At 42.7% G+C, this 20,515-nt stretch overlaps 1 protein-coding gene across 4 annotated transcripts in view; it reads right to left on the bottom strand.

The window, feature by feature from the left end:
* Nucleotides 1-20,515, bottom strand: part of ZCCHC2 (zinc finger CCHC-type containing 2) — a 347,582-nt gene that overhangs the window by 276,750 nt on the left and 50,317 nt on the right. For 3 of the 4 annotated variants that reach the window (XR_012655308.1, XM_075062812.1, XM_075062814.1), the window contains exons 6-11: nt 15,675-15,769; nt 12,172-12,255; nt 9,363-9,420; nt 4,023-4,158; nt 2,741-2,805; nt 854-948 (exon numbers count right to left, since the gene is read on the bottom strand). Coding sequence is in view for 3 of the 4 variants with exons in the window: in XM_075062812.1 (XP_074918913.1) it covers nt 854-948; nt 2,741-2,805; nt 4,023-4,158; nt 9,363-9,420; nt 12,172-12,255; nt 15,675-15,769 (533 nt within the window). In the remaining variant the exon portion in view is untranslated. The remainder of the gene's footprint in view (nt 1-853; nt 949-2,740; nt 2,806-4,022; nt 4,159-9,362; nt 9,421-12,171; nt 12,256-15,674; nt 15,770-20,515) is intronic. The other variant, XM_075062813.1, reaches the window with a different exon arrangement.

Genomic DNA, 20,515 nt, shown 5'->3' with positions numbered 1-20,515 from the left:
TCTGCAGTTACTCAGTTTTGTTAAAATATTCAAATATTGACAATACACTAGGAAACAAGACATCTGAACTATTTAGACATAAACCAATCTTCCTTAAAGCAAACGTATGATTTGATGGATATTTTCTACTGCTTTTCTCTGCTGCTACACGATGAGCAGGTTAACACTAGTAAAGTTTCATTGCTTTCTCCACTTTTACTCTACTTCCTCAAACTGCACTACCCTCAGTGTTACTGATCATTATGCCAGCCAGACAAAGGTTGTTGGGACAGCAGCACTTAGGACTCCTTCCTCTCAACCTACATACAAATAAACCATAATAAATTGCTGTTTTGTGCTGATTTGGAAATTTTCTCATTTCACTCTACTGCTTGTGTTTTAAGCAGCCACTTATGCCTACCCTACAATACTTTTCCTTTGATGCTAACAGAAGGAGGTGGGGAAGCCAGCAAAAGAGAACAAGCTAACATATATGGTATCAATAGTTGTGCTGACATGGGAGACAAAAGTAAACAGGCTTAAGCTAGGTTTTTGTCCAAAACAAATAAGGAGATGGGCGGAAAGTGTTCGATTCAGAAGGGCACAAGAGGAGAGGGAAACAGTTACTGAGTTTTAGATAACAGTAAAAGAGATACATATTGGAATTGCCCTTCAATATTAAATTAAATAAATTCCTAACTATTGTGATACTAGCAGAGGATCTTGACACTGGGCACTCAAACATGCATGTAGTAGTTGTGCAAAAAAACCAGGACTAGATTAAAAGATATAGCAGCTTTAACAGATTTCCTTAGTATAACGTACTATTTTATTATAGTTAATAAGAATCTTTCTCCTGAAGGGAATGTCTTACCTTTTACTGCCCCTGCACGGATGTGCTGTGTTGCTGCAACTCTAACTCCATTAATCCTATTGCTCAATCTGCTGTCAGTTTTCTTTATTTTATCCCTATGTAGGCAGAATGAAAAAATATTTTTCGAAGGTAGTTTTGGCAAAGATAACCAAGTGTACTACAAAAAGTAAATAATATTACTTTTATTTGCACTGGAATATTTACTTGTGACCTCAAATGTGCTTATCAGTGAAAACAGTACCCTACAGAAGCCAATTTTGGGATATATCACAGGTCAAATTGCAACCCATGTTATTCAATATATTGAGTAAAGATAAATGAGAAAACGGATGGGAAGTTGGAGTTAGCATTGAAGTTTCTTCAGGTACATAACAGAAATATAGCAGAGGCACATAACACTCAGATGCTTGTAAGACAATGTGGTAAGACAGCAAAATGGCATATGATTTCAATTTATAAGTATAACTGGTTTAAGTTTTTCACACTGATGGGATACTAGCTTATAGTAACAGTTGAAATGGTGGCTAATTTAAAGACATTCATCTTCACCAAATTACTGTACACTAAGCAATGTCACATTGAGGAACATTTTAATGAAGTGTCCTGGACAATTTTACAGCCTCTAACTTTCACACACCAAGAAAAAGGAAATCATATATCCATTCAGGATATAGTTGAAGTCAGCTTTCGTCAACAAAACAGTGGAGGTGGTGTACACACTGAAACGCTCCTTCCACTGACGTAACTCCCTTGCTATGCCGACATAATAAAGCCACCTTGACGAGAGGCCAAGGCTTATGTCAATGCAGTTAAGACAACGCAGTGTAGATACTGCATTCCTTACATCCGCTGTTGGCTGTAATTCTTGTCAATTTCACAGCTCCAGTGGCTGCTGCTGGGTCTCCACTTGAAGCTGGGCTGCCACTCAGGCTCTTGGCTTGGGCTGCTGCCCAGGCACCCCACTGAAAACCCTGCTGCCCACTGAGGTCCTGGCTCCCTGCCAGGAGCACAACAGCCAACCGCGCTCTGGGTGTGGATCTCTCCACCGGAGGCAAGAAGCCCCTGGCAGCTGCCTCTGGCTCACAGTTGAGAAGCCCCAGGAGGCAGCTGGGCTCCTGATGGGAAGCTGCGTGGAGTTGAGAGCCCTGGCTCTCAGTCCCCCACACTGCCCCTCTTTAGTTGATGAAAGTGCTCCTGGTAAGGACACACATCACTGACAGGAGGTTAGTATGCACATCAGCCACCACAGTAATTAATGCGGTGGGTGTAAGTCGACCTAACATCGACTGATTTAAGGTAATAGTGTAGACACCGAATTACGCTTTGTCCTTCCTCCATCCCTTGCACATTTGGCTAAGTTGCAATTTTGTGACAGATCTCAAAAAAGTGTTCATATATGTTAAGCTAATTCTTCCATATGAAGAGAAGCTCTCTTTCTACAGATCAATTATTTTCATTATATTCTTTTTTTCAAACTATGACAAGGAGTTACAGATTTGTATGTTTATGTGACTCTCAACATGCCTATCATCATCATCATCATCCAGCAATTCCAGGCTGAAACAAATGGATGAAAAAGGAACAGCATCCAATTCATCCTTGTATTTATACTTACAAAAAGGCAATCATTTAAAAAAACAAGTAAGCTTGCATGCCTACATTTGACAGAATCCATTTTAAAACTTTTATCTTGAAGGCACAGAATGAAGCTCAAAACAGTCAGTCAAAAGAAGGAATTAAATTTTAAGAAATTGCTGGAAATAAGGTACAAATCCTCAAATCTCAAGGTTAATGGAAACCAAAAACACTTATATTAACCATGGATTTTCTGGTTGCATGCATTATATTTAAGTCCTTAGTTACTAGTTATGTGAAATTAAAACCTACTTTTCCAGTTGTGGTTTTCCTTTCTTCTTGCTTATTGAAGATAAGCCCCGTTTCTCTCCTGCATGCTAGAGAGCAAATACCACGATGGTAGTTAGAAAATAAAAACTCCATAAGAACCACGCAAAATGTACATTTACATCTTGTATTGGACAAAAAGTATGAAGACCACAAAGCTTAATAAGAGATCTTCAGAGGTAGAAATCTCAAGAGTCTTTCCCCATTTACAGTTGATGGTTAAAGCTCCTAGGTGCTACAGTGTTATGGTAACAAGTGTGTTTCTAGAAATCCCAAAGCATTTTATGATGTTTTCTTAATTTATAATTGCCAGGAATTACGTTCATGTGGTCTGCCTTGGCTGAATGCTACTAGCCAGTGAAAAAATGTTGATTAGCAGCATCAGCAAATATTTGGAAGAATGAACCAAATTGCTGACTTGAGTGTTGGAAGCAAGACATAAGTCTTTTCCCGTTGAGCGAAACTAGAAGAGTTTCAACTGGCAACACCTAACAATTCCTTCATTGAACTCTGTGTCTGATGAAAAATAAATATAATTCCATTTATTGAGATATACCATAGTAAGTATTAGTTACTATATAGAATTTTTTTCTTCAGAAATGAGGCAGATGACTCAAGAAAAGTTTAAGTACAGTATGTGTATCTACCAACCAATTTAGTTCTTCCACTTCTGTAACAGCTACTCTTGTTTGACACAGTTACTGGGGAATTGCACTGTAATATCAAGGGGATGGACACTGGCTAGCCACAAATAAATGTCACTTCAATTGTCTTTCAGCAAAAGATAATAGCATTTTAGCTGCCCATACAATGCAGGTGTGATACAATGGATACGAACAAAGTGCTAAGTGCCCTCAGTTGAGACATTTAAACAGTACCAAACAGGTTACTCTATGCTGCTGTTTGCAGTTAGGTATAAAATAATCTTCAAGCTTTGAACTGTATCCAGTGAGAACCCATTAAAATAAGGTGGTGTTCCCTGTAGGAAATTGAGTGGAACTGAATATTGACCTTTCTGTTCAGAGCTCTCTCATTAGGACATTATGGAACAGTAAATTTAATACATGGCTGTTGGTAAGGAAGTAGTAAGAATTATACAAAAAGTTAGATGAGGGTTGTTGTAAGTAATATAGTCACTAACAAGCTGAACTTAAACAGTTTCAAGAATGAATACTGTAGTGTGTGTAATTAGCCTTGAAAAAAATTTAATGGTGAGCTCTGGGTAATATCCTCACCTACCATTATGAACTAAATGAAAGCCACTCACCTGATCAAGTAAGTTTGTACAGTGCTCTGGATGCTGTTGAACAGTGCAGTTTTTTCTTCTCCAATCCACTACCCCATTCTGTTCAGAGTGTTTTATGTTAAGGCCATCCAGTGAAGAACATTTTGTACTGCTAGTGCTGGTGAAAAACACATTACACAAGTATAAAAAACTTCTAAGATTTCCATAACAGCATTCCCAATTTTGTAACATTGAAAAATTTAAATCTTTCAATAGATCTCTAGGTGGAACGTGTGTGTGTGTGTGTGTGTGTGTGTGTGTGTGTGTGTGTGTGTGTAAACACACAAAAATGGCTGTAAGCTAGCTCAACCTTAAAAATTTACTTTATTTAACAGGCAATTATATACTAGGGATACTTAGGGTGCGCGTACATGTCGGGTAATGTTACTACTGGGGGAAATCTGTACCACTGCACATGTGCAAAATTTATGTCCCCAGCAGATTTTTGCTTCCCCACAGAAAAATGACCAACAGGAAAGTCACAAAAGCAGTCATGCAACCTTTCCCAGCAGTATGTTCTGTGTGGCCGAGGTAAATGACTGTGGGGCAGGAGGCAGGACTGGAGGAGACCCTGCGCCAGGCTCACCTGCTAGTCCTGGCTGGGCCGGAGAGGACAGAACTTCCTCTTCCCCTGCACAGCATTCAGGGCTGGGTAAGACCCACCCCTGGATTTCTGCCCCAGCTGCAGAAGCTTTGCAAACTCCCCAGGCCCCCACCCCACATCCTGCACCCATCGCTCCTCAGCTACAGGTGGAGGGACCCCTGTACAGGGAGCTGCTCCCCCATCAGCCCAACCCTCATGCATCCAGACCCTCTCCTACTCACTTTCCTGCCAACCCCCCCCCACAAAGACTCAACACTCCCCTGATGAGCCCCAGTCCCCCTGTATTGGACCATCTCCACGAGACACCTGCACCCAGATCCCCACCCCACTGAGCCCCAACCAGCTGTACCTGTGTCCCCACCCAGCTGAGCCCCACTTTCCCAGCATCTGGATCCCCTGCTGATCCCCCCCTCCCCACAGAGCTCTATCCCCCGCCACACCCAGAGCCCACTCTGCTTAGCCCCTAACACCTTCACATGGACCCCCCCTACAGAGTCCCATTACCATTGCACCCAGAACCCCCGCAACAAGTTCCTGTGCATCTAGATCCCTCCCCGCACCTGGATCCCCCACTGAGCCACCCACACACAACGCTTTCAACCCACAATGAAGCCCCTCCACATTTGGCTCCTGCATTGCTGAGCTTGCCTGCCCACATGATGGAGCAGGGCCCTTGGGTGTTTCTGGGGTAAGCCCGGTCCTTGTGCTGTGTCAGGGTTGGGTGCAGCTTCACTGCTGAGTCCCGGTCCGAGGGGAGGGGGAAAAAGGAGCTGCACAATGATCTCCCACCTCTGTGTAGTCAGTGGCCTATGCTGCCCGATGCCATGATGGTGCCTTCACATTTTGACAAAATTTGCAGACTTTTAAAATATTGTGCGCAGAATGCCCTCAGGAGTATAAATGTGTTCTATTAGAGAGTGTGATTTCTAAAGAACCCTAAACTGCAGTATTATCACACTCTGTAGACAAGCCCTTATGTTGACAAAATTTAGGATATATACAACCTCACAAATCCTAATAGCTCATGGAAATGTTTCATGATTCATTGCTTTTTTTCACACTTAAAAAGGGCAAGTGGTTAAACAGCAGTTTTCCAGATTTAGATTAAAAAAACAAACTTGTTTTCCTTCTCCTCTGAACTTCAAAAACATTGAAAAAGTGACTACATACTCTTATTTTAAAAATATACAAGTAAGTTAGAGAAAGCTGTGTAGGACCATCTACAAACCACTTTTGTGCTCATTTCTACAACCACATAGCAGAATTTAAAACTATTCCTTTGGCTGCATATTCTCTGTCCTCACAGTAGCCACTTTTGAGGAGTGTTGAGAAATCTAAACTAATGTTTGGCATTTACTTTGGGCCTCAATGCCTTCCACTCAAACCACACGTGGCAATAGCCAGTCTGACTGATTTGTAACCAAGTATAGACACGTTGGTCAACATGGACTCTTGGAACAAGATTTCTGATGGAGGGTGGATTTAGGTCCATGTGGCCTGGTGACCCCCATCTGTCATCCACAGATATGCCCCACTCTTGACTGAGAACAATAAGAAAATAAAGTGTCTTATACATTTATAACCAATATTTTGCTATGACATTTTGCTTTTAAATATATTTTAAAATTAATTGTTCTTGCCCACTTCAGGAAAGCACTGCAATACAAAACACTTTATTCCATTCCTGGGATGGTGGCACTCCAGTGGATTCCAAGGCGATAGGGATACTAGAGAGCTTCAGTTTCTCATTACCAAGCACCTCTGGAAGATATTAAAGGAGAGGCTTTAAAGCGAGTTAAATGTTTCAATGAATCCTCAGGAAATAGTTCGAGTAAACCTCGATCAGAACTCAGTCTTCAAGAGTCTTGAAATAGACACAAAGAAAGGTCCACAACTAATGTGTACAGGAGTACTTTGGAAGCTTCTGCTAAAGAGAGTCAGCTGATAAAGGGTTAGGGATAGAGAGACTTTTCAGTGTAACCCTTGCTGCTTTTCCAAATACATCAAGTAAGTTTTAAGACTATTTTGAGTCTTCACTTCAGATTCCTAACCTTCTCTCTTTAAATCAATTTGTGCTTTTCTAAAAAAAAAAAAAAAAAAAAAAAAAAGTGTTTGTAGAACTTAAGCCAGAATGTGCAGAAAGGTACTATATAAGCTTCTCTACAAGGGTACCACCACTATTCCAGAGATATAGTTTTCCTGACCCAAGATTTACACCAGATTCATATGGATGAGTATTTAAGAACTGACCTACAAAAACTTACTTCACACCTAGGAGATGCCATTTATATTTGAACACATGAAGAGAAAGAGACTGAAGTTATCCACAGGAGGGGAGACAACTTTGGGGGGGAGGAGGGGAGATTTTAGAATAGCAAGATAACTTCTCCTTCCTTGCAGCAACCAAGCAGCTAAGACAGGAACAGAAGTAAAGACCTTTCCCCCATTTTACAGAAACCAGCAGATTCAAGGTGGGAGAGAAGAGAAAGTTCTTCCATCAATCTGTGGATGGGGCACTTCAAGTCTCAGATTGCTCCTACCTGAACTCCTGTACCATCCCAGCAACTGGGTTAATCAAAGTGCTGGGTTTTTTTTTGTTTTTTTAAATTAACAGAAGCCTCATCTTATGTATCCAATAGGTTTAGTTTAGTCCTAATCGATTAGGTCTACACAGACAAGGTGTGGCACAGAACAAGTTATAGCTTCCAGAGTAAGAGAGAAATTTAGATGGAGCATGATAGATATATGCACGTATGTAAGTAAAATGGAAAATCAGCTTCTCTTCTTACTCTGTGCCAGGAGCCACAGAATTTAAGATACATATTGATACTTATGTTAGATATTTTGCAGTTTCTGTTTTTGTTTTTTTATGGCCAAGATACAATAAAATTTATATATAGAAATGAAGAACAAGGTGGCAGGCCATAAGGCACCTCGCATACAGATTTTCTGGGAATGCTAAGCTGCTGTAAAAAGACCATTATATATAAATGCTGTAAGTCTAGATACTAAGATGGACGAACCACAGTGCCAGGCATTAAACAAGGATATTGGTAGACTATACATCATGGAAACTTGATGTAATGAGGATAATCAGTAGTACACGGCACAAAATATATAGGTATCAGAGTCAAAAATATATTAGAATTGGAAAAATACAGAGAACGGCAACAAAAATGATTAGGGGTATGGAACAGCTTCCATACAAGGAGATATTAAAAAGAGAGAGAGACTGTTAGGCCTGGAAAAGAGACGATTAAGGAGGGATATGATGGGGTCTATAAAATCATGAATGGTGTGGAGAAAGTGCATAAAGAAGTGTTATTTACCCCTTTACATAACACAAGAAGTAGAAGTCACAATGAAATTTATAGGCAGCAGGTTTAAAACTAATACAAGGAAGGGGGAGGGATAGCTCAGTGGTTTGAGCACTGGTCTGCTAAACCCAGAGTTGTGAGTTCAATCATTGAGGGGACCACTTAGGAATCTGGGGCAAAATCAGTACTTGGTCCTGCTAGTGAAGGAAGGGAGCTGGACTTGACGACCTTTCAGGGTCCCTTCCAGCTCTATGAGATAGGTATATCTCCTCATACAAGTACTACTTTACACAATGAAAAAATGTAACTGTCCAAAAAAAATTAAGATGAGTTCATGGAGGATAGACCATCTTGGCTAATATGGAGCTATGATACCTCATGCTCCAGGAATCCCTAAACCTGCTTGAAACTGGGACTCAACAACAGGGGATGGATCACTCAATTGTCCTAACTTGTTCATTCCCTCTGAAGTATCTGGCATTGGCCAGTATCAGATGACAGAATACTGGGCTAGATGGACCATTGGTCTGACCCAGTATGGTCATTCTTGAGTAAATACCTTCCACAAAATTTCTGGATAGGCTTATTGTTAGCATTCTTCATTAATAATTCAAGGACTAAAATATACATGGAAAGCATGTCTAAGATTTTTTTAAACTGGGTTTGTAAAAGATTGTTTACATTTACAATGGGCCATAAACAGAAGTTAAGATTTCAATGCTTTAGTTGATGGACTATTGTAGGAGATCGTAACTATACTTTCCCCCCTCCATAGGAAAAATTTGAAAAGCTACACAAGAGGGATGATTCAATAATACGAGGAACTACTGAAAACTGGGGATGGGGATGTGTGGAGTCTTATACGCCAACTATGTAAGTATTTAATCTCTGATTTATGCCAGAAAAGTTGTGAACCTTTACTGGTAAAAGACTTGGCCCCTACTGGGCAAGGACCTAACCTTGGAGAAAAAGAAAAGCTAGTTTGTGGTTATGATTTTCTGTATGCTCCCTGAATAACAATGCCATTTTTTGTAAGATAGTCCCAAAATTATTTGGAGCCAGCTAGTCATCTTTCAAATCTCATTTCCAAGTCTTAATACCCAGGAACACGGATTACCTTTGGAAAAGGAAAGTATGAGATACCCGATGTACATGTTAGGCAACTACATTTTTTAAAAACACATTTTAGGAAGTATTATCCAGGGATGTCTTCCAACTGAACTACTTTCTTCTTAAAGTTTTAATATAAAGACAACTTAATATACCTTATGACAGTTTGAAAAAGCCTTGATCCAAAAGGAAACTTGCATGCTCCTAAAGTTTCAAGCAACTAATAAATATGGATTTATTTAAGTTTGACTTTAAAGTAGACATGCTCATTTTGCAAACCTTAATACCTACTTGGCAACAGGACTTTTCCCATTATGTTTTTTATGGACTGATGTGTGCTGCATTACATCTGAAGGAAAAAAGAACACAAATCAGCAATGCCAATAGTAATAATTTTTCTATTATAACTCAATCCAGGAAAATAACCGATCCAGTAAAAGTTCTTGACTATATTTCACGCAACGTTTTGGTAGTGACAGGAAAAAGACCAATGCTACTATAGATACAGATCCCAGTCTTACAATCTGATCCAACATGAATGGACCCCTTACACTTGCACAGATGGCCACTCAAGTTAATCAATGCATGGAAGCAGGGGTCAGTTGACATGGATCAGATGGGTAGGACTGGGGACCTTCCAGTCTCCCAGAAAAGTTACAAAAATACCAAAAAGCACAGGGAGAGAAGTGTACATTTCATAAGCAACTGGGATTATTTTTCACCAACAGACTAACCATAGGTGCCCTGGTTGTGTCATTAGAGGTTGCCAGATGTAGCTCAATGGGACAGGGAGGAAAAAAATAATCAGTCAAATCAAAAGGAAAAATGGAAATTGTTTCCTTTCTCTAACTCCTGGATATTGCCCCAGAAGCTTAATACGGTACTGGTAGGTTATGAGGTGCTTAATGAGTAAGTTCCTGCATTGATATAATGCATTTAGAACCTGAGATTAGTTGCAATTTAAGTAAACCTTACAAGTAATAGAATGTATATGTGGAAAAATGTTTATTATTTTTAACCATAAATCCTTGGAGCAGTGATGTTGTCTTTTTACCTCTCTGAAGTACTGTATATTTATTATACTGCCAAAAGCAAAATTTCTGCGGTCCAACTGCTGCTGCTATTTGGCTTCTAAGTAACATCTTTGTCTCCTTTGCTATCATTTCTGGGTTTTTCTATTTTTCTTTTGAAAGTTGCTATCATTACCTCAATTCCCTTAAAGATGCAGTTCAGAACAAGATCAAACTAGAGATCCAGCTAGAAGACTGAAGGCAGAGTGAGAATTGGAATTATTTGGAAAGTATGAAGTTTAAAAGCATTACCAGGGCCGGCTCCAGGCACCAGCGCAGCAAGCTCTCGGTCCCTCTCAGAAGGAAGGACCAGCCTCAAATTGCCGCCGAAGAATGAAGCAGCGTGGTACAGCAGCCACCAAAGTACTGCTGATCACGACTTTTTTTTTTTCCCTTCTTCCCCTCTCTTTGCTGCTTGGGGCAGCAAAAAACTGGAGCCGGCCTTGAGCATTACCAAAGTTTACTCTAATGGCATTAAAATTTCAGATGCATTTGAATACATGCTTAAAGTGGAAAAAGTTCTCATTTAAGGACAATGTAAAAATGACAATTTGAACTACACCTTTACCTCGATATAACGCTGTCCTCGGGAGCCAAATAATCTTACCACGTTATAGGTGAAACTGCGTTATATCGAAATTGCTTTGATCCGCCAGAAAGCGCAGCCCGGTCCCCCGGAGCGCTGCTTTACTGCGTTATATCCACATTCGTGTTATATTGAGGTAGCGGTGTATTTTCAAATGCATTCCAGTTTGTTTAGAGTTTTAAGATAGATCAGCACAATGGATGACATTTTCTTTCAAAAACAGATAAAAGCTTCTCTGAATTGCATAGTTTTCCAGTGGTAGAAGATAGTGTCTCTGTCTCGAAGGGAACAAAATTTGACACAAATCAACCAACCCTGGCATTTACAGTGCAGAACTTTAAGAATCACATTTTGCCATACATTGCAACACAATCACAATCAGAGAATCCACTGGATAATGTGTCTCCTTAACAGGGACCTGACCAAATAACTTACTGGTGAAAGGAATGGATACAAAATAGCTATTTTTCAAAGTATTACTGCAGTACTATGGTGAAATAGCTAAAATTAAAGATAGTAACACTTCTACTAAAGAAGCTAGCAATCTATTCCGAGTTCTTATGAAACCGGAGGTTGAACAGGAATTTAGTCTTGTCTCTAGCATTCCTGCCTGATGGCCCAAGCTGCTGCTGTCTTTCACATTTCTTTATTTGAAAAGAGAGTCAGAAAAGTTGCATCCAAAAGTACATCACATTCCACCTTGCATATCCACATAAGAAGATAGGAATGATAATGCTGTGCACTAGCAAACAGTATGGCTTAATAGTCCTTTGCATTGCATGCCATCCTTTGCCTAATGAAAAGTCAAACTAGCATACTGCACAAGTGATGCAAAACTGGCTTCGCATTCTTTTCAAAATGAGACTACTTATCCACTGGGCTAGTACATCCCATCAAAACTTATCAGGGTATCTGAGAAGTACCAACTCCCATACCTGGAGTTCATTACCCAGATCAAAAGGGTTAAAGTCACTGCTAGTGACTGGTCACAATGCTACAGAAGTGCAGCTTTGAGATAAAAATAGAGGAATGAGGTATTTCCACATAAAGGATCTTCATATTTAAGATGTTTTATAAATAAGCGTCAACTAAAACTGAAATAACTCACTCATTAACTAGGTCATAAAAAAATAGACACATGAGGAAGTCACAAATACCTTTGTGTGCTAACAAACCCTCACAACTCTTCCTAGCTGCTCTCCCCAGCCTCTCCAAAAACTCAAAAAAGCAACCACACCTCCAAAGCCTTCCTATTCACAAAATGTAATAACCGTATCAAGTTACTGAAAGCGTGCAGTAACAAAAAATAAAATATATATAGCAACTTTCATCCAAAGTCTTCAGCACTTTACAAGAGGTAGAAGTCAGTCAAATACATCATTTCTGTGACTGTCAGCCTGGTAAAAATGTTACTCAGAAATAGAACCTTTGAATACATGAATACCTTCCTCCTGACTTGAAGCCTCTGAACTGTCCTCCTTGAAGTGTTCTGATGCCTTAGCTGTCTTCAAAGAGGGTTGTAAGTTACCTGTTGAGAATAAGTTTTATGTAGTTTTCTAGGAAGTTATTACAGCAACTAACTCAGGGCAAAAAAAGTTAGCTTCTGCAAGAGGAACAGAAAACCAGAAGCTATGTTAAGGGAAAAAAGTGAGAGAGAGAACACAAACGAACGGGGCTTTTACACCAACTTAAAGATACCATCTTAATTTTAGCTAGATGAGTAGCAGGTGAAGTTACGTGCAAATATCATTAAAACCAAAAGCATACTTTACACAGGTGTACCAAATGCAAATAAAAGCACTCAGCACACATTATAAATGACTAAGAAGTTGTGTTTCTTTGCAGTTCTAACACCTTCACATTCCAACTATGACACAATGTGAACTATATCAGTAACATACTCTCAGGACAACAAACCCTTCCAGGGCTGGCTATTTTGAGAGAAGGAGTGAATAAGTGTGTCATTTTAAAACTATGGTGCAGCTTTGACTGTTTGAAGACTGTTAAACAAACTACTTTAAAAATCTCTTTGAAATGGGTTCAAATGCATTTCTGCAAGTTTAGAGTTATTTCTTAATCCTTTCACAAGTATAGGTGAAAGTGGTGTGGCATTAACTATAGCTAAGTTTGCCTAATACTTTCCACTGCAAGCTCTAATTTGCAGTTACTTATAACGGCCAAGCCAGCCACATGGGCTAAAATTTTCTATACAAGGTATCTGCCTTGAGGTTTCCCTTTCTGGGCTCTGCTCTTGGGGACAGGGAGATAAGGGAAAAAAGTTTAAAAAAATTCTAATGGTTGTTTTGTTGAGAAACAAAAAGTACTCCCATGCTTTGGAACAGGAAATCTGACAGTGTTTGCTCTGGAATCATTGTTTTTTCCTGTCCAGGAAAATCCATGAACATCTGGCTGAACTGTAAGTCTTTGGAAACAGTTTGCACATGTGGATTAGAGGCTTATGGAAGTGGCAATAAAATTTTCCTGAACACTGTCAATACTGAGCATGCTTTACCCCAAAGCACAGTTCAGGCTCGGACTGAGTAGGCCTTTTGCTGCAGGTGCTTCTCCAGTCTGCTGGGAGAGGGTCGCTGTGACACTGGGAATGAGGACTGAGAGCTACTGTCTCAGGCAGTGTGGATGACTGCTCACTGAATGGTTAGCCAATTCACTATCTTTACTCTCTATGCATGGCCCTAAGCCTTGTTTACTGCACACCTTTCAAAACTTGCCTTGAATGCAAATTTATTAAAATTTCCTCATAGACTTTATGGTGTTTATCCCTGTTACATAGGAGTGCTTCACAAACATTAGTCTATCTTCAAAACAGCCCTATGATGAAAGATATTCAGTAACCCAACTACAGAGTGAGGGTCTAAGGCAGAGATTCAGGCCAAGGTTGTCAAAGGTGTCCACTAATTTTATTATAGCACTTCAGATGTTCAAAGCACAACTCCTACTGATTTCAGTTGCAAATAATCAGCTCTTCTGCAAGTCAAAGCATGGGTGTCCGAAATAGGGCACCCCAAAAAGAAACTGACACCAGGAAGTTTTGGTTTATGTAATTTGCCCAGCATAACGTAGGAACTATGGAAGAGAGATAGAATTCACTTCAGAGTAGCACTCAACTGCTTTAACTACAACACTAACCTTTTCCATTCTGGAGTATCCTGCCTCATTTGCAACTTAACTTCAAACTTCTGCAACAACTGAGGCAGTAGTCTAGACCCCCAACCACCACCACCACGCAAACATGGTCCACCCTGTGCACTGAATGCAACATGGTGTCTTTTGGAAAAAGGCGTGATCATATTATTAGGCTGTACTCTAATGCATTTGCACCAGAGGACAAAGTGAAGGCTGCATGACCAACTTATGCTGCATAACAGATTTCCCACCAGGGAAATCTACGGCAAAAATATGTTTGTCAGGGATAGGAGCCCAAAAGAGACTCTGGACAAGATTCAATATCTTTTGGAGATCAATTTGCCCCAACATTTACACAGTTGGTGCAAATCCTACTTTAAGCACTGAAGCATCCAGCATTGAGGCATCTAGCAAAAGGAAGAACAGAGATAAGAAACTGCAACTGATATGAAGTCAGCCCCGCTGAATCCATAAATATTTTGTTCGAAGTCTATGAAGGTGCTTGTCATTCACTTTACAGGGCTATAAACATGATACAGAAGGCTTCAAGCTGGGGGGGGGGGGCACCGTGGTAAAGACGATTAACGTACAAATTAATAATTCACAATAAGTTATTTTCCCTTTGTGCCTTGCAGTCCTTTACTCAATCTCTACAAATATATGGAAAGGTCTGCAGGGGCAAAAAGCTTGCACACTATGCACTAGTATGCATACTAGCATGGGAGGAAAAAAGATTTCCCTCCCAAAAAGCAGGATCAACCATTGACTGATGTGATCCAAAGAAAAAGTCTGATTCAATTATGTATACTTCCAGTGGTCCTCTTGATTGAGGTGAAGCCAGGCCATAAATGAGATTCTATGGAGTATCCAAAATCAGGAAGCCCCAAATTGCTGCACACATTAAGTGCTGCCAGTCTGCTAGAACAGAGGTGAGCAAACTACAGCCCGCAGGATACATCCGGCCCGTGGGACCCTCCTGCCTGGCCCCTGAGCTCCTGGCCTGGGAGGCTAGTTCCCGGTCCCTCCCCTGCTGTTCCCCCTCGCCCGCAGCTCACTGCACTGTTGGCACAAGGCTCTGAGTGGCAAGGCTCTTGCAGAGCCTGCGGCCTGACCCTGTACTCTGTGCTGTGGTGTGGCTGGCTCCAGCAGGAGAAACGGCTGCCTGTCCTGGTGCTCTTGGAGGCGCAGCTGTAGTCTCACCAGCCACTGATGCTCCAGGCAGCACGGTAAGGGGGCAAGGAGCAGTGGGGGTTGGGTAGAGGGCACAGGATGTCAGGGTGGTGGTCAGGGGGCAGGGGTGTGAATAGTGGTCGGGGCAGTCAGAGGGCGTGAAACGGGGTTGAATGGGGGCAGGGCGAACAGTTAGGGAGAAGGGGGGAGAGGGGGTCGAATGGGGGCAGAGTCCCAGGGGGACAGTCAGGAAGGAGGGCAGGGGTTGGATGTGGAGGTGGGAGGAAGTCAGGGGTGCAGGGTTGGATAGGGAGCAGGGGCAGGGCCACGTCAGGCTGTTTGGGGAAGCACAGCCTCCTCTAATCAGCCCTCCATACAATTCTGGAAACCTGATGTGGCCCGCAGGCCAAAAAAAGTTTGCCTGCCCCTTTGCTAGAAACTCAAAGAAAACAAAGAACATTCTACAGTATCTTCAGTCTCATTCTAGATTTGTATTCTGGAGAGGGGGACCACTCAATAGTAACTTCTGCAATGGATACAAAGTTCATAAAAGGGATAAAGTAACTTGGGGTCAGGAAGAAAAGTCCTACAGCTTCTTTATATTACACAAAAGAATATTTAGAAATTTCTTACTGTGTGCGCGCAAAGATTCTGATGAAATTGACTGGAAGAAGTTGTATACTCTTTGACTCTGCAGAAAAGACTGTGACATATTTGAAAATAGCTGCCTGAAATAAAAGAGTTTTCAGTTACTTTAAAACATTGGTTTTTAACGTAAAACCATAAGTCATTTAAAATCATCCTAAATTAAACCATGAAACAAAGTTTAGTTTTCATTAACACTTAATTTGGTATAGACAATATAAAAAAGTCCATCTTTGTCTTTGAGCTAGTACAGTATTGTTAGAGTACAGAGCTTGCAAAGGAATAGTTAAAAGCAAAACCAACCATGACTTGCAAAGTAGTCTCAATGTTCATCTAAAAACATCCATTCATACAGAATTTTTTTTTTTTTTTTTTTTTTTAAATTCCACATTTTTGGTTTCAGACTAGCTTGAACTTCTTAACTGACTGAAATAACCTGTAACATTCATAAGCAAGACTTGGGGCTACTAGACGACGGAATTAGTGCTCCAGCATCTTAAATTTTTTTGAAACTGAGCACAAGGTGCTACCAAATCCAGTCAATTTATTCTTTTATGTGTAGATTTAAAATTTGACTATGGAAATAACAGAGTAGTAGTCTGAATATTCTTGGAGGTAAACATGAAAAAAGGACTGGATTTTCAAAAGCACTCTATTTAAATCTGCTCCCACTGAGTCAGCAACAAAAACCATGAGCCTTCAAGTAAGAGAAGGCTTAGGCTAACATCAAGTACTTTGAAATTCCAGCCCAAGTTCCAGTTTTTGCTTGCTGAAGAGTATTACCCAGTTCCATTTTCCAGAAAACTATGCTTTCTATTGCTGAAAAACGTCAAGTTGTGTTACATTTAAAACAACAAAACAAAAATTTAACGCTGTCCTGCAGTGACACCATGAGGGGAAAAAAAAAGCCAGTTTAATCTAACCTGGAACCGCAAAAACCACAATGCCATAATTATATGGTTAACGCATGGCATCACAAGACAGTTAATGTTTGGGTATCTTAACCACATTTCCATACCATAACATGTTTGGATTTCTTTTTAAGTGTAACCTTAACAGAATTTCCTGGCTTTGTAATTCTTTCATAATCATGCATTACAGCCGCCGTGTCAAGCTATTAGTCTTAAAAATATGTACATTCCAATCTGAACTCTATTTTAGAGTGTGTGTGTCTTGGAATTTCTATTACAATCAATTTGGATTTGGATTATTTGGGACTATCAAATTCTATATATAGCTAGCCTATTTAATTCCATCTTCACACGATACTACCCTTATCCGTTCTCTTTCAAGACATCTTGTTTGTCACTCATTGCCTCCTATCTTACATGAAACTTATTAGCCCTTTGCGGCACTGTCTTCCTATAGTGTTTGTACAGCGCCTAATACAGTGGAGATCTGATCCCTGGATATAACGCTACCATATAATGTTCTCAAGACAAGCATTTTCTTGAGTAGAGCAGCTAATTATTAAGAGGATCTTCCTAAGAGTGTCTCAGTTGAATACCAGGCACTCAAAGATAAAAAAAGACTGTTACTCACCTTTGTAACTGTTGTTCTTCGAGATGTGTTGCTCGTATCCATTCCAGTTAGGTGTGCGCGCGCCACGTGCACGTTCGGAGAAACTTTTACCCTAGCAACACTCGGTGGGCCGGCAGGTCGCCCCCTGGAGTGGCGCCGGTATGCCGCCTAATATATACCCCTGCCGGCCCCAACCGCTCCTCAGTTCCTTCTTGCGGTTACTCCGACAGTGGGGAAAGGAGGGCGGGTTGTGGAATGGATATGAGCAACACATCTCAAGAAACAGTTACAAAGGTGAGTAACCGTCTTTTTCTTCTTTGAGTGCTTGCTCATATCCATTCCAGTTAGGTGATTCCAAGCCTTATGTACGCGGTGGGGTCGGAGTGAAAAATGGCAGAATGTAAAACTGCGGAACAAAGGCTGCCAGTATCTCTTGACTGTTGAACCAGAGCATAATGCGAAGCAGGGTATGGACCGAGGACCATGCAGCTGCGCGATAGATCTCGTGGGTAGGTACACGAGTTAGCAAGGCGGCAGATGAAGCCTGAGCCCTGGTAGAACGCATGGTGATGTGGCTTGGGAAATGTGAGCCAAATCATAACAAGTGCGGGTGCACGTTATCACCCAAGATGAGATCCACTGAGAGGAAACAGGTAGGCCTTTCCTTCGGACTGCTACTGCGACCGAGAGTTGGGGCGTGTTACAAAATGGTTTTGTCCGCTCAACATAAAAGCGAGCGCTCTACAGATGTCCAGGAGTGCAATTGTTGTCCCCGTTCACGTTGAGTGTGGTTAACATGAAAGGCCGAAAGCACCTTAGGGAGGAAAGCCAGGTGTGGACGTAACTGCACCTTGTCTTTGTAAACATAATATATGGCGGAACCACCATAAGAGCCCTGAGCTCGAAGACTCGTCTGGCCGATGTAATGGCTACGAGGAAAGCTGTCTTCCAAGACAGGTATAGCAGCGAGCAGGTCGCTAACGGGTCGAATGGAGGAGACATATAAGTCTGGTTAAACCCAGGGTGAGGTCCCAGGTTGGGGCTGGGCCGGCGTACCTAAGGGTGTATGCGCTCCAAGCCCTTGAGGAACCCCGAAACCATAGAGTGTGAGAACACAGAACGACCACCTTAGCCTGGAGAAAGGTAGAGATGGCTGCCAAGTGTACCTTCGGCGAACACCGCTAGGCCCTGCTGTTGCAGGCCGGAGGGTAGTCCAAAATAGAGGGGATCGAGACCCAGCAGGAGTAAGATTTAAGCGTTCGCACCTGTAGGAGAGATGCTTCCACCTGGCCAGGTACGTTGACCAGGTGGAAGGCATCCTGCCCCTGATAGTCACGTAGGAGCCACACCGTGAGGTGAAGAGACTGCAGGTCCGGCGGCGAAGTCTGCCGTGGTCCTGAGGTACAAGGTCTGGGTGGAGTGGTAGGGTAATTGGGCAGGCTATTGACAGGCTCTAAGAGCAACGTGGCGTATTAGTGCTGCCTGGAACACGCTGGAGTGATCATGATGATGCGCGCTCTCTGCCCTGCGAAGTTTGAGCAGGACCCAATGAGCCGGGGGAACGGCGGGAAGGCATAAAGGTGTTGGCCCTTCCACGGCATTGAGGACAGCGTCCGAGATCGGTCCCGGGGAGAGACCTTTAGAAGGAGCAGAACCTCGGACATTTCTCCGTTCTCGCGGTAAGCGAACAGGTCCATATGTGGGGGAAAAAACCCACTTCTGGCCACAAAATGCATCACATCAGGCAGGGCGACCACTCATGAGACAGGAAAACCCTGCTGAGTCGAATTGCCAAGGAGAAAGGATGTTACCAGATTTATCGAGTGGGCTATGCAAAAGTCCCAGAGATGGATGGACTCCTGACAAAAGGAGGAGGACCATGTCCCTCCCAGGTTGTCTATGTAGTACATGGCCGTTGTGCTGGCTGTAAACACTGAGACGCCATGGCCTCGCAGCTGCTGCTGGAACCCCTGGCACGCCAGGCAGACTGCTCTCATCTTTGAGGCACTGATGTGTGGAACGCCAGCCCCTGAGAAGACCAAAGGCCTTAAGCTCGAAGGTTACTGAGGTGAGCACCTGAGCTGAGAGATGACGCCTCCATCGTCAGGGACAGTGAGGGCTGGGGCGGATAGAGCGGCATCCCTGCCCACACCAGGGAGGGAGTTAGCCACATTCTAGGGGAGCCTAGGATGCTCAGGGAATGGTGACTATGGTGACCATTGGGCCCCTATCCGGCGGTATACGCCGATTTGAGCCAAACTTGGAGATGAACAGAGACAGAGCTTAGCGTGTTTGGTTATAAACTAGCAGGTAGCCGTGGGACCCAGGAAGCCGAGACAAGTGCGAGCCGGGAAAGTTTGCAGACCTCGGATGATCGTGGCCATCGCCTGAAACCGTGGCAAGCAGGATCCGGCTACTCGGAGTCCAGGATAGCCCCTAGGAAGTCTAATCTCTGCGTGGGAACCAGAGTGGATGTTTCCATAGTGATCCATCAGGCCTAGACATGTGAATAGGTCCTTGACGATGCCCACACACTGAGTGACTTGTGTCTTGGAGTCTCCTCAGATAAGCCAGTCGCCCAGATACGGAAACGCATATCCGGCGTCGGCGGAGGTGGGTGGCGACTACGGCCACACACTCGGTTAATGCCTGTGGGGCTGTAGAAAGGCCAAACAGCAGGACCGTAAACTGGAAGTACCAACGGTTGGCTAGAAAGCGGAGGTATCTCCTGTGCGGAGGGAAAGATGGCAATGTGAAAGTACGCGTCCTTCATATTGAGGCGGCATACCAGCCCTCCAGGATCTAAGGACAGGATAATGGTTCCCAGGGATGCCATGCGGAACTCAACCTTAACATAAACTGGTTGAGTCCTCGTAGGTGTAGGATAGGTCTGAGACCTCCGTATGAGGGCGGGGATTAGGGAATAGTTGCCCCTTTCATCCATCGCGTCTGCGCCTCTTGTAAGAGAATTGCGCCCGAGAGGAGTCCCTGAAGAGCGGCAGGGTTGGAACAAATTGGAGGTGGACCCAAACTCCACCATGTGTGCAGGACCCTTGCGAAAACTGAAGTTAACTGGACCACGCCAAGAGGAAGTAGGAGTTGGTAGCCCGCTGGTAACCAGCTTGTAACCTGGTACGCCGCCCTCGGGCCGCACCTTTGAAAGTTCGGTCTTTGGTCCCCGGTCATCGTGATGTGTGAGGGCCTCGATCTTGGCCCTCTAGGGGTCCTGACGGTCGTCTGCGACCACCTCAGTCGCCGCGACAACTAGTGACGACTGCAAAGCCATTGTGCTAGGCAGATGTGGTGGT

This window comes from Chelonoidis abingdonii, chromosome 2, assembly GCF_003597395.2.
Source record: "Chelonoidis abingdonii isolate Lonesome George chromosome 2, CheloAbing_2.0, whole genome shotgun sequence".
NCBI classification, from domain to species: Eukaryota; Metazoa; Chordata; order Testudines; family Testudinidae; genus Chelonoidis; species Chelonoidis abingdonii.
The sequence above is the reverse complement of the archived record's forward strand: the minus strand, read 5'-3'. Positions and strand labels throughout refer to the sequence as shown.